The 14,956-nt window shown below is 28.2% G+C and overlaps 2 protein-coding genes across 2 annotated transcripts in view; both read left to right on the top strand.

The window, feature by feature from the left end:
- The window catches only part of LOC100573967 (centrosomal protein of 97 kDa), an 8,959-nt gene extending 7,200 nt beyond the window's left edge, over window positions 1–1,759 (top strand). Inside the window, exon 11 of the mRNA XM_003241188.4 lies at window positions 1,271–1,759. Coding sequence (XP_003241236.1) covers window positions 1,271–1,498 — 228 coding nt within the window. The 3' untranslated portion in view covers window positions 1,499–1,759. The remainder of the gene's footprint in view (window positions 1–1,270) is intronic.
- Window positions 1,760–10,548: 8,789 nt separating this feature from the next.
- LOC100161631 (transmembrane protein 165) overlaps window positions 10,549–14,956 on the top strand; it is a 13,187-nt gene continuing 8,779 nt past the window's right edge. The window contains 2 exon segments of the mRNA XM_001945283.5: window positions 10,549–11,614; window positions 14,276–14,451. Of these exon segments, the coding sequence (XP_001945318.2) occupies window positions 11,290–11,614; window positions 14,276–14,451 (501 nt within the window). The 5' untranslated portion in view covers window positions 10,549–11,289.

Here is a 14,956-nt window from a genome sequence, read left to right on the forward strand (position 1 = left end):
CGGACATTTTCAGTTTTAAATTTTTTTAGTTTTTTTTTCTATAAATATCAATAAAGTTTTATCTGTTGGGCCAAAAAGTGTATAAATTTAATACAAAGCTCCTGATATATTGTTACAATATCAGTTGAAAAATATTAAAAATACATAGGCACAATTTTTTTTTATAAGCATTTGAAGTTAAAATGTTGACAAAATTTATCAAATTTTAATTTGAAAAATTATTTTGTAGTTAAAAATTTATAAAATGTTCAATTTTTGTATCTAAGAATTGAACATTTAAAACAAGATTCCACGTAAGTAATTAATTCTGTTATCAAAAAATCTAAAAAATACATTTACACGGTTTATTTTTATAGTCATTTTAAGTACAAATTTGGACGAAATTACATATTAAAAACCTAGGATAATTATTTTAGTTATTTTGTTGTGATTGTATAATATTATTCTTGGGTATACTTGAAACTTCTAAAGTATACTATTATATATCTATGATAGTACCACGGTTTTTTGTTGATGTATAACGCGTTATAAGTACTTAATAGATATTATGATATGATTAATTTGGAATTTATTATAGGTACCTATTATAGGTCAATTTTTGTTAAATACTATAGACTATAATATAATATTATGTCTTATACCTAGAACTGACATACCGTCTCCCACTCAGAAATCGTTTTTCTTATACAATGATATTATATCATTGAATTCAAATTTAATACCATCCATTATACAGTGACCCACTTGTAATTACTGTACAGCAGAGCGAAATCCACTTACCCACCTTTTTTTAATTTTATTTAGATTTTTTCAATTTTAAATCAGGTAAGTGGACGTCACTCTGCTGTACAATAGATTACGAGTGGGTCATTGTATAATGGTTGTATTAGACTTGAATTAAAAGAAATAATATCATTGTATAAGAAAAACGATTCTGAGCGGAGACGGTTTGTCAGTGGCATTAAATAACTATTGAGAAAATCGAAAAATGACCTCTCTAAAGTACCATCTTGATCCAATTTGCTAAAATATAAGGTACTATATGTTGAAATCGAAACACTCCTGGAAGAAATTTTGTATACAGGATATAAAAAGAAGAAAAAAAAATAAACACCATTGTAAAAACTATAGCTTCCTCGCTCCGCTCAGAATCTAAAATAGTAGACTTCAATTTTTATTTATTTTAATACTATAGACTATGGAGTCTTGTATTTTGGATATTTTTATTGAAACCCCTTATAAGAACAAAAAACAAATACATTTTCTTCAGGTTCAACAGCTGCAGGAGTCTATGGATCATGTGTTGCGGTGTGTGAGCCCTTCATCACAGAGTGTTGCAGAAACACAAACGGATATCACTGCTGTACAGACCCCAGTTGAAGGGAGTTGTCCGAACGCCAACGCAATAACTAGGCCCAATTTCCTTCCCCTCTCCAAATCTTGTACGAATCAAGTTATAAAAACTGCCAACGCAACTGCAATGTCTTCGGACATCTAAATTATAATTCTATGAAACCAAAACTGTCCAAAATATTTATTGTAAAATACTTTTGTACCATTGTTAAAAAATCATGAATACTGTTGCAGTGATCTAGTCAAACTGATTGAACTTAATTATTCCTTTTTTTTTTTAATCTTTATTACCTATTTTATATTTTAGAGAACTTAATATTATAATATAATACGTAATTTACATTATAATGTATTCTTATTGGTTTTTTTTACAATGATATTATATAATAAAAATAATTTTACAAGCGTTCTCTTGATGTATTTACTACAGAATTATTCAGTGTTTAACATCTACCAGTTGCTTTAAATATAGCATGTATCATCAATAATTATTGTTTGCCGATAAAAATATTGCTCAATTTACATTGTGATTTTCAAAACTTTTTTATCAGATTTTGTTTGAGGACACAACATTTTATTTTCAATAATGAGAAGCTCACAACAATTCCATTACTAATTATAAGTAAAACATAAAAAATTAATTATCTAAATATTAAACATGCCGATGCCTAATGACAATGATTAATGAGAACAATATTACAACAAATAGTTCAAAATGCATGACTTTATATATTTTTAGCACGAGTAACGTGCACTTCAAGATAGAAGAGTACAAGAATCATAAATTGAATAGTAAATTAATTTAAATTATTTTATTGAATTTATCATGCATATATCTAAATACAATAGAACCATAGGTGGAGATCAAAAATTAGCTCCCCTCCCAAAAGTTCATTAAACCTCCTCAATTTTTAGTTGTAAGGGATTGAAACAGTGCTCGACTTAGTGGGTAGTGGCAGGGGGACGGAGTACTCCAACCTATTTTTCAGAAATTTTAATGTACAGTTATTTTTTAAGGGGAACGCGCTTCATAATTCTGCAATTGTATTGAAATGTGCGAGATATCATCATAATTTGTTTTATGGACTATTTCATAACCACGGTTTTATATATTAGTAAATAAACAGATTTCCACTACTTTTATTTTGCCAAGTCGAGCACTGAATTTCCACCTATGAATAGAACAATAACTAATTATAAATATGTTTACGAATATAACTTTATTATTGTACTTGTGTGGTGTTGTATAATACTATATCCAAGTAGTTTAATTCCAAGTATATTTTTCAAAAACTGTACCTATATTTTTTCTACGCCCTTATTATATCTATAATATCTTTTAATATGCTAGGTTTCCAATATTTCAACCTAGCATATTGTTATTGTTACTATTAATGTGAACACCCAAACCCTCCCCTCCCTCTATGCGTGCCTGGTTATTGTTGTCGTTGTATAAATAGTGGCAACTATAAAAATATAATACTTTGTGTATCTCTGGTAGGTAAGTGGTATGGTGTATCAGTGACTGAGTAATAACAAATGCTGTTAATAATATTAAACAAGATACTTAGTTAATCGGATTAATATTTAACGTAGGTTTATTGATATAAAATGTTAGTTTATTATATTTTTCTTTACTGACAGCCGAGTTAATATAACCACAGAACGGGAAAGTGGAAACATCAAAAGTTGAAACGTAGTAGTAGGCTGAAGTCCGAACTACCGAAGGTTTCATTAAATTGAGAACAAATTAAGAGTCGTGGTTGTGAACGGGTAATAGAATACATGGGTGCACGGAGCCCGGGCACGCGTGTAAAAATTATATTAAAGCCCGTGTTTTTAATACCCGTGTATATCCGTGTATATTGCATATTAATTCAGAACTCAAAAATACTTTATGTTGCGTTATGCATATTCAAATAATTGGTTATTTATTAATAATAAAAATTATATAGCCCTCGATTACTTAATACTTGGGTACCTACCTATTACTTATTTAAGTATGTTATGAATACCTAAAAGTTTTGCTTAAAAAACACAATATAATATGATATGCTTTCTGTCATATTGAGTTCAAAAGTGAAGAAATCAATAAGTCAGAACTGCAAAGTAGTGAAATACAATAATTGTATTTCACTAATTATTATACATACAATTATTGTATTTGAGTTGTAAATATAAGAGTATTTTAGTTCACGGGTATTTAAATACATGGGTATACACGGGTATTTTTATTACACGGGCTTTAACCCCGTCTTGTGTAAAAACACGGGTACCCGTGTAGTTCACTACACGTGTAATCGAGACCTCTAGAACAAATTAAGGAAAAACGGGAATTATTACGCGTCAACCGTCAGTGAAAAGTAACCTTTAGGTGCAGGTGTGACAACAACTTTTTTTATTTTTACCTATCTCTTCTTACTAGTAGAACCTTAATAAATATTACAAGTAAAATATATGAAATTAATTCTGGTCTAAATGATATTCTTTTTAATTTTCTTTCTTTTAAAACTAGTAAATTTTAAATCTGAAACTTTAGATTGTTTATTTGTATTCTATATACTGATGAGTAATGGCTATAGAAACAAATCTTTTTTATCATGTAACTAAAGAAAAAAATAATAGGATTTAATAATTTTATTTATGAGTTGGAAAATATTTATTATTACATACGGTACCTCTATAAAAATTAATATCAATAACTAATCAAAAAGGGGGGAAAGAAAGACATCAAACACGGCCGGCCGGACCGAAAAATTTGTTCGGAATTATCGCTTCCGCCAGAATGCGTGACGGACCGTATTTATGTCATTTTTACATGTCAAGCATAGAGAATTTACTGTTTTTTTTATTATTTTAATCTTAATGGTGAAACTTACAAATAATTCCAATAAAACCTTTTTTTTAAAACCAATTTTTTCTCGATCGCATAAATGTGTTTCCGAGAATATAGGTCTGACTTCTAGACTAAGAGATATTTTTTAAAGATGTGTATATAACTCAATATATAACTCATGTATTATAAATTGCTCAAGTGATAAATTTTGGTAAATCTAACTGAATAAAAGAAAATATTAAAATTCACGTAACTTCTTTTGAAATTATCATACCATTTTTATTTTTGGGTAGTTAGATTTGTTTTTCTTAATTAGCTATTATCATTTTTTTTTTGGTCAGCTTGTCAGATTTTAATATTAACAAGCTAGGAACACACATATGAGTTAATGGAAATGAAAGGGTTAATATACTTCCGTATCAGAGTGGCGAACAGCGGTGCACCCAATATTGGGCACGGGTTTGGCCGGAAGCAGAATTGGAGTATTTTTTCATTTTTGAAAAAAAGCTGTAATCTTTGTTTTAAACTGTTTTTTTTCTGTTTAAAACGATGTTTTAAACAAAAAAGTTAAAAACAAAAAATACAATATTCACTTGGATTTTACACTATAATAAACATATATTATTTTATTCGTTTTAAACAATTAACATGAGTACATGACGTTGTAAACAAATGTTTTAAATGTAGGTATGTTTTAAACATAACAACTCTAGCCGGAAGAGAGTAAATATTTATGTAAATTTTTTTCTACTTTTTTAGAGTGGTTGATCTAAAATGTATAGTTATTGCCATTTGACATGTACAAGGTGCTACTGACATAGACGCGTTTTTTTTCTGAGCAGTCCATAAATACTTGCCAATCCGAAACAAACTGAGTTGCGTTGTCTTCGCTTCCATATACGTTTAATTTCGTCATAAACCAATATGTGGTTGTATGCTGAACTTTTTTTTTATATGTATTAGATTAAATTCTTAAAATACATTTTCTAGCTGCGGTGGCACCGTTCTTCCTCCCGTTTTTTAAACTTATAATAACTTATTTACTTACCCACATAATTGTAATTTGTTTATTAGACTTATTTATTTAGGCTCATCATAATATATTTCAATTTCCATTTAATTTATTTATTTTTTAATTAGAATTACTTTTATAAAACACTCTTCCCAGAATAGTTATTACAATTTTAATTATTTCATGACAATTCAAAATTGTTCACAGCAATCACAACGTGTACCTATTAATCGTTTGCGTTTTAGAATTATAGATTTGTATACATTTTATTTTTCATCTAAGATAAACATCAAGATACGATAATATCTAGTAAATACTAGTATTTAATTTAGTCAATTATGATATTAAACATTTATCTCAAATGAGAAAATAACGATCACAAACGGGGCTCTAGCTAGACAATTTAGCTACATAACTACAGTTGGCTCCGTCGTCCTATATCTCATATAATATATTCTGCTTTAAATTTTGGAATATGAAATTAAAACGGTTTGTTGCCATTAAAAAACGTTATTAAACGGAAAAAAACAAAAAACGAAAACAATTAATTAAACAAAAATCAAAAACAACTGAAAAACGATAACAAAAAATCCCAAAAACCGGAAAAATTTAATAACGAAATCAAAAATGAAAACGAAAACGAAAAAAAAATTTCACTTACGCCTTTACTTTTTAATTTACCAATAATGCAGTTTCAAAATTTAAAAAAAGGAAGTGCCATCGATGGGTGGCTTCTTCATCAAATTTCCATGTCAATCTTTGTAACTCTCATCATATATGCTTATTGTGTCTAGTCGATACAGATTGTGTATTACGCTTAAAAAAAAAAAAAATTAAAAAAACATTTTAATTTATATATAAATTATAATTTTGATTTAAAATTTAAATATTAAGAATAATTAATTTTAATTTTTAACTTTTAAGTGCATTTCTATATTGCACGTTACTATTATAAAAAAATAAAAACAATATTCTCAAAAACGTTATTTGGAAAAAATAGGAAAATAACGTTAATCAAAAACAATATGAAAAAAAAACGTTTTATACCTAAACGTTAATCAAAAACATTCAAAAATGTTAAACAAAAACGATATTTTTTAAATCAATAAACAAAAACGAAAACGAAAAAATTAAAAACGTTTTCCATCCCTGATTTATTGACAATAAATAGCGTTAATAGTCGAAATTAAAATAATAATTCGACCGGCGGTATATAGCGGTTGCGTAGTTGCAGGTCAATACATAAATTGGTATTTGGTATTGGTAGGTAGCGGTAAAATACTAAAATGTGGCCGGATACAAATTACCAATACCGCGGCGGCACTATCAAGGCAATATATTATTAATTTATCCGTATAATAATATAAACTAATAACTATTAAGAACGAGAGAGGGTTACTCCCTTGCCTACAGCAAGCGTAGCAAATAAAACAAAGTAATATTTTAAACACTGATTATAATTTATTATTTTTTTTATGTGAAAATATTGTATACGGTGTTCAGATGTTCACTACAAAATAATTATTAAATTTTAAATTTGATACATTTTGTCAAAAATTCAAACTTTAAATGCTTATAAAAAAAAATTGTGCTTATGTGTTTTAAATATTTTTCAACTGCTTTTGTAAGAATATAATATCAAGAGCCTCACGTTTTTTTACTCAACAAATAAAATTTTATTGATATTTATAGAAAAAAAAAACTAAAAAAATTGAAACTGATAATGTACGTAAACCGCTCAAATAGTCAAAATATTTTCAAAACTTTATATAGTGTATAGAAAATGAAAATATAAACATTTAGTGAAATTTTCCTGTGTCTAAAATTATATTTTATTGAATAACAACAATATAACAAAATCGCTACATGAGAAATCGAGTAAAAATATGAACTTCAAACGCTCATAAAAATTCTAATTTGATTTGCTTCCAGACATTTTTTTTTTTTTGATAAAGGTAAACAAACTTATGAATAATCTTATATTACCTAAAAATTTTCATGAATTCTCAACAAAATAATTTGCTAATTATCGTGATTTTTTCGTATTTTGTCAAGATTTGAACTTTAAATGCTTATAAAAATAAACTGTGACTAAGGATTTTTAATATTTTTCAAATGTCATTGTAACAACATAGTAGGAGCCTTGTATTATATTTTCAAGCTTTTTTATATTTCAAATAAAGTTTTATTGACATTCATAGACATTCAATGATTTAATATAATTGTATAAGAAAAGCGATTCTGAGCAAAAACCGTCAGTCAACCTATGATATTACTAAGTATATTTGATGATATATTATTGTGAATAAAGTAATTTATATATTTATACCGTTACGTAGAACCTTGTTTTAAATGTTCAATCCTTAGCTATAAAAGTTGAAAATTTTATACATTTTTAATTACAAAATAATTATTAAATTTTAAATTTGATAAATGTTGTCAAAATTCGAACTTTAATCACTTTTAAAAAAAAAATGTGCATATTATGTATTTTGAAAACTATTGAAAATTTGAAAATTTGACCTCCTGAATGCACCAACTAGATTCATTTTCCCGTCAAACAACATGCTGTTGAAAAAAATCGAAGCAGTTTTATTGCCCCAAACCGTGATGACAGACAAAAAAATTACACATTAAAAAATTACAAAAAAAAAAAAAACACATCATTGTAAAATTAATACATTCATCGCTCCGCTCAGAATCTAGAAGACTAAAAAAATTGTGAACTGAAAATGTTCCTAAACAGGTCAAAAGAAATCAAATTGAAAATTTTATCGTGTATAGAAAATGCGAATATAAACAACCAGTGAATATTTCATGATATACGTTAATTTGTTTTAGAGTTACGTCAAAACCCAATTTTGCGTAAAAATTCCCGTTTTTCCTTAATTTGTATGTTGTTTTTCACGGTGCTTTTGAATACAATCAAGAATTTTAAAATTTGATTCAATACGACGGACGTCTTGCAGTAATCTGACATTTGACTTTTGAGAATTGAATGAACATTGATCCAGTATTCCAGTGATAACACACTATTTTGGCGGTACAATGTCGATAACAATTTAATTTTACCATTGAATAACGTCATATCATATTATTCTATGATACTGCCATAATAAAATAATTCTGAATTCTGTGGTTAGTGGTTACCACTTACCATGGATAACAATCTAATTATCTATGGTGTACTCGTAGTACGATATTTTAGAATATAGACAGGGTAATAATTTAAATTATAATGTCTAATACATGCACGACAATAACTATTTTGTATATTATATTATATTATTATTATATAATGTAATATATTATTTTATATATTATATATATCAATGAATTTCTGGAGGTGCATAAACATACCTTTGCACCACTCAGTTTACGCCACTGGAAATGAGTAATTATTTTCACGATAAGACAGTCGACATAGGTACGTCGGACAACAATTTAATTTTGAAGAAAATCTCTAGATTTATAATAATTATAAAATATGTACCAACTTGTAGAAACTATAGGTATATAAATTGTTATGATTTTTTGGTGGTGCAAGAATATAAACTTGCAACACCGCATTTGAAATATGGTGGTGCAAGTGCTACATTTGCACACCCAATTTACGCTACTGTATGTCGTATATTATTGCTATTGTAATTTAACCTAGGCATACAACAGTTGTGCAAATGTAAAATAGTACAGTTAAAGTCACGAGGCAGTAAACAGAAATAAAAATATGTGTAAATATGAAATATTATACAAAATACAAATATACAACATATATATTATCATAGTATAGTATACTCTCAACATTGATATCGAGCACGGTTATAGATAGTATGGTTGCCCATCGACGTATGATTCTCGAATCCCGGAAAAAAAATCCCCGACCCTAGGAAAAAAAATCCCCAGACTACAATATTACTCACAACCACATGCAAATGGTTGAACAAATATTTTTTAAACGTTAATAATTAGTATCTATAATTAATATTTAATTACAAATACGTATATTATATTATATTATATTGTTAATTCTGTAAAAATTATATATTATAATTTATAAATAATATTTTGTTTTCAATTACGATAATATATTATATATAATATATTATTACGTGTAATTCAAATTTGAATATTATATAATATAATATTTATATTATATATTATCAAAGGTACACACTAAACCACACACAACAATCATAAGTATCATTTGAAGTTCTTATACCTTATAAACTATCGTCAAAATGTCACAGAAAACGTAATATTCTATTTCGGGGATTCAATTTTTACAGAATTATACCAACACAAAATATGTATTAACATAGTAAATATATAAAATATTATTGTTAATTATTCCTTTCAGTGGCGTATTTAGGGGGGTGGCCCCCTAGGCCAGGGCCCATAGTGAAATTGCAGGTTCAATCAAACCATTGCATGTATATTTGCACTGTTTACAGTTTTTCACCATGATTAAGTTAGCCGGTTGACTAAAATCGTTTTTGAGGAATCAACAAGGAAATGTTATATTGTCAGTACTTGCTTTGATGACTTATTGACTTTGATGTTAAATTCATAGTAAGATAACATCAAAATATATAAATGACAATGTCATTATTTTTAAAAAAGAACCAAAAAATTAATTTTACATAGGAATCATAAAATTAAATTGCGCAATTTATATTTGTACTGTATATATTTAAATGTCATAATTATAACCACCCTAAAAAATGTATAATTATGGCCATATTAGTCGTGCTATGCTTTTCTAGTGATGACTGATAAATCGGCCCATAGTGAATATAATTCGTATATACGCCACTGATTCCTTTTAAGGTTTTTTTTTTGGTTTATTAATATTTTTATTTTTATTATATAGGTATTGTAGTCTGGGGATTTTTTTTCCTAGGGTCGGGGATTTTTTTTTCCGGGTTTGTTCATCGGGGGATTTTTTTTCCGGGGGATTTTTTTTCCGATTACCATGATTCTCATACTTGAAAAGTGTCTACCGAAATGAATCTCTATAATCAGTATTAAAGTTAAATTAAACAGCTGGATACTTAATATGCGCTTATATGTCATAGTGGCTATCACGGAACTACAATTTACATTTGAAAGGTAATTTAGAGTCACTACAACAAATAAGCGCTAGAGCATAAGTTTCCGGCTGTTTAATACTGATAAGGGAGATTCATTTCGGTAGACACTTTTCTAGATTCGTTGGGCAACCATACTATGTTTAATCGTGATATCGAGTCACCGAGTGCCGCCTCGAACGAACCGCGACCCGACAACCATCGACGACCACCTCTTATCGACACAGCTCGGAATGCTCATTGCTCAATGCCCAATGCCCGCACCGGCATCGCATTATCGCATGAGTGACGAGTGTGCAAGCCGCAAGGCGACGATAACGTTGTCTCAGATCACTATAATGCTAGATCAGTCTACGTAGTGGTAACTACTAACTTGTAGAGCGCTGTTCAGTGTTCACGTGAAAGCCGAACGCCCGAACCGACTACGCACACGCGCGCTCTCGGTCCAACACCAATCATCATCATCGTCGTTGTCGACGACAACAGACGAACGCTGTAACGCACGCCGCTCTTGCTTTTCGTGCGGTAAACACTTCACGTAACTACTAACCGCCTATCATCGTCGGGCTTGCCGATTGCGAACGTTCGTTAATTGCGGAGATGGCTCGACAATTGTTGGACGCGTGTCGTGTTAAGCCCGTAATTTCAATTGTGTTCTTTTGCCGTACATTATTTTTTACGAAATATAACTTTACTCATCAGTAATCATAAATTATAATATTATAATTACCATTAGGTACTGTTGTCTGTTAGTGTCGTTGCTTTTATTGTTATTACTACATACATAAATATAATATATATAAATATTTTGTACAAGTGGTTTTGAGTTAGTTTTTTCATTACTTACCAAAACTCGTATAGTTTATTTTAATGTTATTTTGACTCTGTGAAGTTAGTGCGCCGTCAATCGTTGACACTATATGTATGTACCCAATCCGTGTTAGGGTATACTCTTTATTGTAATTTATTGACCGTGCTGGTTAAGTTTCTTACCAAGAATAATGTTTGGAAAAGTCAGTGTGCTGTGTGTGGTCCTGATAGCCACGGCCATAGCCAGTTCACTCCCAGTAGACGAAAATGAAGATCTACTACCTACATTAGTACCGGACATTGGCGATTCACTGACGTCTGAGCAAACAACAAAACATACACCTACCGTTTCTCTGGGATTGGTACATGCCTTTGTTGCATCACTTTCTGTGATAATTGTCTCAGAGTTGGGCGACAAAACATTTTTCATTGCCGCTATTATGGCCATGCGACATTCAAGAATTACAGTATTCACAGGTGCTATATCTGCTCTTGCACTTATGACCGTCTTATCAGGTAATACCTACATTTATTTATTTTCTATCTTAAAGTAATTCTATAAGTACCTTGGTACTTCATTAGATTTAATACATGAAAATATAAATAAAAATGATTTACATAGATTTATTCATAGCCCTAGAATTGTGTTGTCTGATGAGTACTAATCAGTAACCATTAATCACTACCTATAGGTTATTGTATAAGATAAGTGTAAGGTTTACCTAATTATATAGCATTTGACATTAGGTGAATTCATTAATTTTGTACTTTAGTTTTTAAATTGTTTCATAATTATTTACATAGGTACCTAGGTAATGATCCTTTATATTGTAAAATTAATTATTCTGTAATAAGTCGTATTAGGTATACGCCTAATCACCACTTAAATTTGTTTTTTTAGTTATAGGCTCTACTTGAGCTCAAATATTAGGGAAGCTGAAATTTTGTGTTCACAGCATTTCTACTTTTAGGTAGACAATATAAATTTATGTTCATAACATCCTAAAGTACAATTTAAAAAAAAATGTATAAATAATGAATGGGTAAATCTCTTGGTAAATCACTCGGTAAATCAGAATGTTCATTAAAATAAAAATGACCAAAACACATTTTGTGTAAGTAGGTATTTAATTTATTATTTTGATTTATGTAATATTATGTAACTACCTATCTTATAATGATAATGAAGGGTTGACTATTATCATGGCTTAAAAAATGTTCAATAGCACCATATCCGAGACTATATCCATCTCAAGATTTTTTTCTGATAATCTAAACTAAATTTTTAAAAATTGTGTCAATAATAGGAAACTTAACAGTACTTGTGACTCGAATAACATGCAATTAAATCTCACACATTTTTTCTTCATCATTAGCTTCAGTAGTTTTTCCTTTGGTTTTTCTTAAGTAAATAATATGTATTTAATTACTTAAATTATTTTTCTTGGATACTTTAAGACATTTAACTATTAAATGGGTTGCTTTAAACATAATACCTAAATACTTTATCTTAGTACCTATGAAATACCTAATGAAATATCTAGAATCATCTACATAAGTAATTTACCTGAGCAAACAACTTCCAATGACATTTTTTCACAAAATTGTACAATTTTCAACTGTAGATAACTTCTATAATATTTTATCTGATCTCATATTTTTTAATGAGTCTACTCGTGAGTCTATGATATAATAACGTAATAAATAATGCTTATAACTCAGTTATTGTTATCAATATAATATGAAGATAAAAAACATACATTTGTAGCAACCCCTCAGTTGTGCCTCCAATCACCATTATTAGGTTTATCTCTGGGTTTATCAATTAGTTAGGTTAGTAACTTGTGGACCACATAAGACATCTCGTAAGTTTAAAATGTCTTATGTGACACATACATTTACTATGTACAGCTAATATACCTACAAGATTTTAATTAATTCTAGTTAGGTACCTATACCCTCAGGTTCTTACTTATTTGTTTTAATAAAAAACAATATAGAAAAAAAACATCAATTATTAAGTAGGTTAACTAACCTAACCTACTATATAGGTATTAAAATCAAAAATTATGTGGTTAAATGTTCATTTTTACCTAAGTATAATTTTTTTCTTGAACCTATGATAAAAATATAGGGACATTTTATCAAAATTTCTATTTTTATAGAATTATATTTTATTAAGTAGCAATATATAGCTTTAAAATAATTAAAATTATATGTTATTGAATAATGAAAGGGTATAATAACATAACTATTAAAAAGTTTTTGTTATCTGTATACCTTAAACTGTCGTAATATTTGTATAGTGTACAATACTGCAGTAACAACAAATGTACCTACACTATATTTATCTATTACCATTGACTATTGAATGCCTATAGACATACTTATATATACTCAATGCTATTACTCTTTGTTAGTAACTATGTTGAAATGACAACATTGAAAGTTTTGACATAATATTCAATTGTTTATATTGTTTTGTTATGTAATGACATACAGTATTTAGGATTCTGAAACTATATATTATGTACCTAATATTTGTATATAATATAGAGTCATACACCAAACTTGCTCAACCCTAAAATATGCATTTATCTAAATTCTGAATTTTGGAATTATTAAGTCTACCTAACCTACCTGCAAAGAGACAACCGGTATTCTGATAGTGATATAAACTTCTGTTTTCCTAATGAAAATCACAGTTTTTTATTAGGTACATAGGTACCCTATTTGAATTTCATTTTTAAAAATGGTGATGCTTTTGAAATCAAAATATACTAAACTGAAATTCAAATGAATACCTGATAGAAAATTATCCTTAAATCTATATAGTATACTTAAAGATTAATAACTAAGAAACTACTTCTCCAAATTTTGATTTAAATAGTAGGTACCTTCAACAACATTTTTATTTATTTTATAATTTCAATTAAATAGGTTGGTTCTAAATTTAAAAACAGGTATATATTGCAATCAGGACAATAAATAATATAAAAAATCTTAAAATTGTATCCTACTTAAAAACGTCAATACTCAGAATTTAATTAAAAGCATGGATTATAGGGAACATAGAAGTGAACATGCTTGGTAAATCATCCTATACAATATTAAATGTTTCTAATAAGGTCTTTTGAAAGAAATTTTTAATTTTATTATATTTTATTGATTTTACAGTTTTATTTGGATATGCAGCAACAGTTATACCTCGGGCATACACATATTACATATCAACAGCTTTGTTTGCTGTGTTTGGACTTAAAATGTTAAGAGAAGGTTTCAAAATGTCTCCTAATGAAGGACAAGATGAACTTGAAGAAGTACAAGCAAATTTACGACGAAAAGATGATGAGGTAAAAATTAAGTTTTATCTATAAATAAGCAGAAAGCTTTAATTTGGCAAACAACTTTATTTTTTGTGTATGTTATTTTAAAAATGAGTATGTGTTAATGAAAGTGGTGCTATATAAAACTAAATGCTTGGTGTCTCAGTTTTTAACCAATAACATTATACCTCAATTAAATATATCGGTACTTACTTGGGTTAAATCGGTTATATCATACACACAATAAAAAAAAATTCAATCAAAATTCACACAGTCTTGTCAGCCTATATTTATAAAGATATTTTATATAATAAGAAGGTTGTACTAATTTTTGCTAAAACGTCAGGTCCAACATATATTGTAATATTGTCATAGTCATTTATCTTCTAATTATCATCAATAATGGAAAAATAATATTGATATGTAAAATCAAGTTATCACGTAGATATTATTTTAATGTTATAAATCAGGGCTTTGCACCGGAATCATTTTTTCAGGTTTCGGGTGTTGAAAGAAATTTCGGGTTATTGAA

This window comes from Acyrthosiphon pisum, chromosome A1 (genome assembly GCF_005508785.2).
Source record: "Acyrthosiphon pisum isolate AL4f chromosome A1, pea_aphid_22Mar2018_4r6ur, whole genome shotgun sequence".
In the NCBI taxonomy this organism is placed as follows: Eukaryota; Metazoa; Arthropoda; class Insecta; order Hemiptera; family Aphididae; genus Acyrthosiphon; species Acyrthosiphon pisum.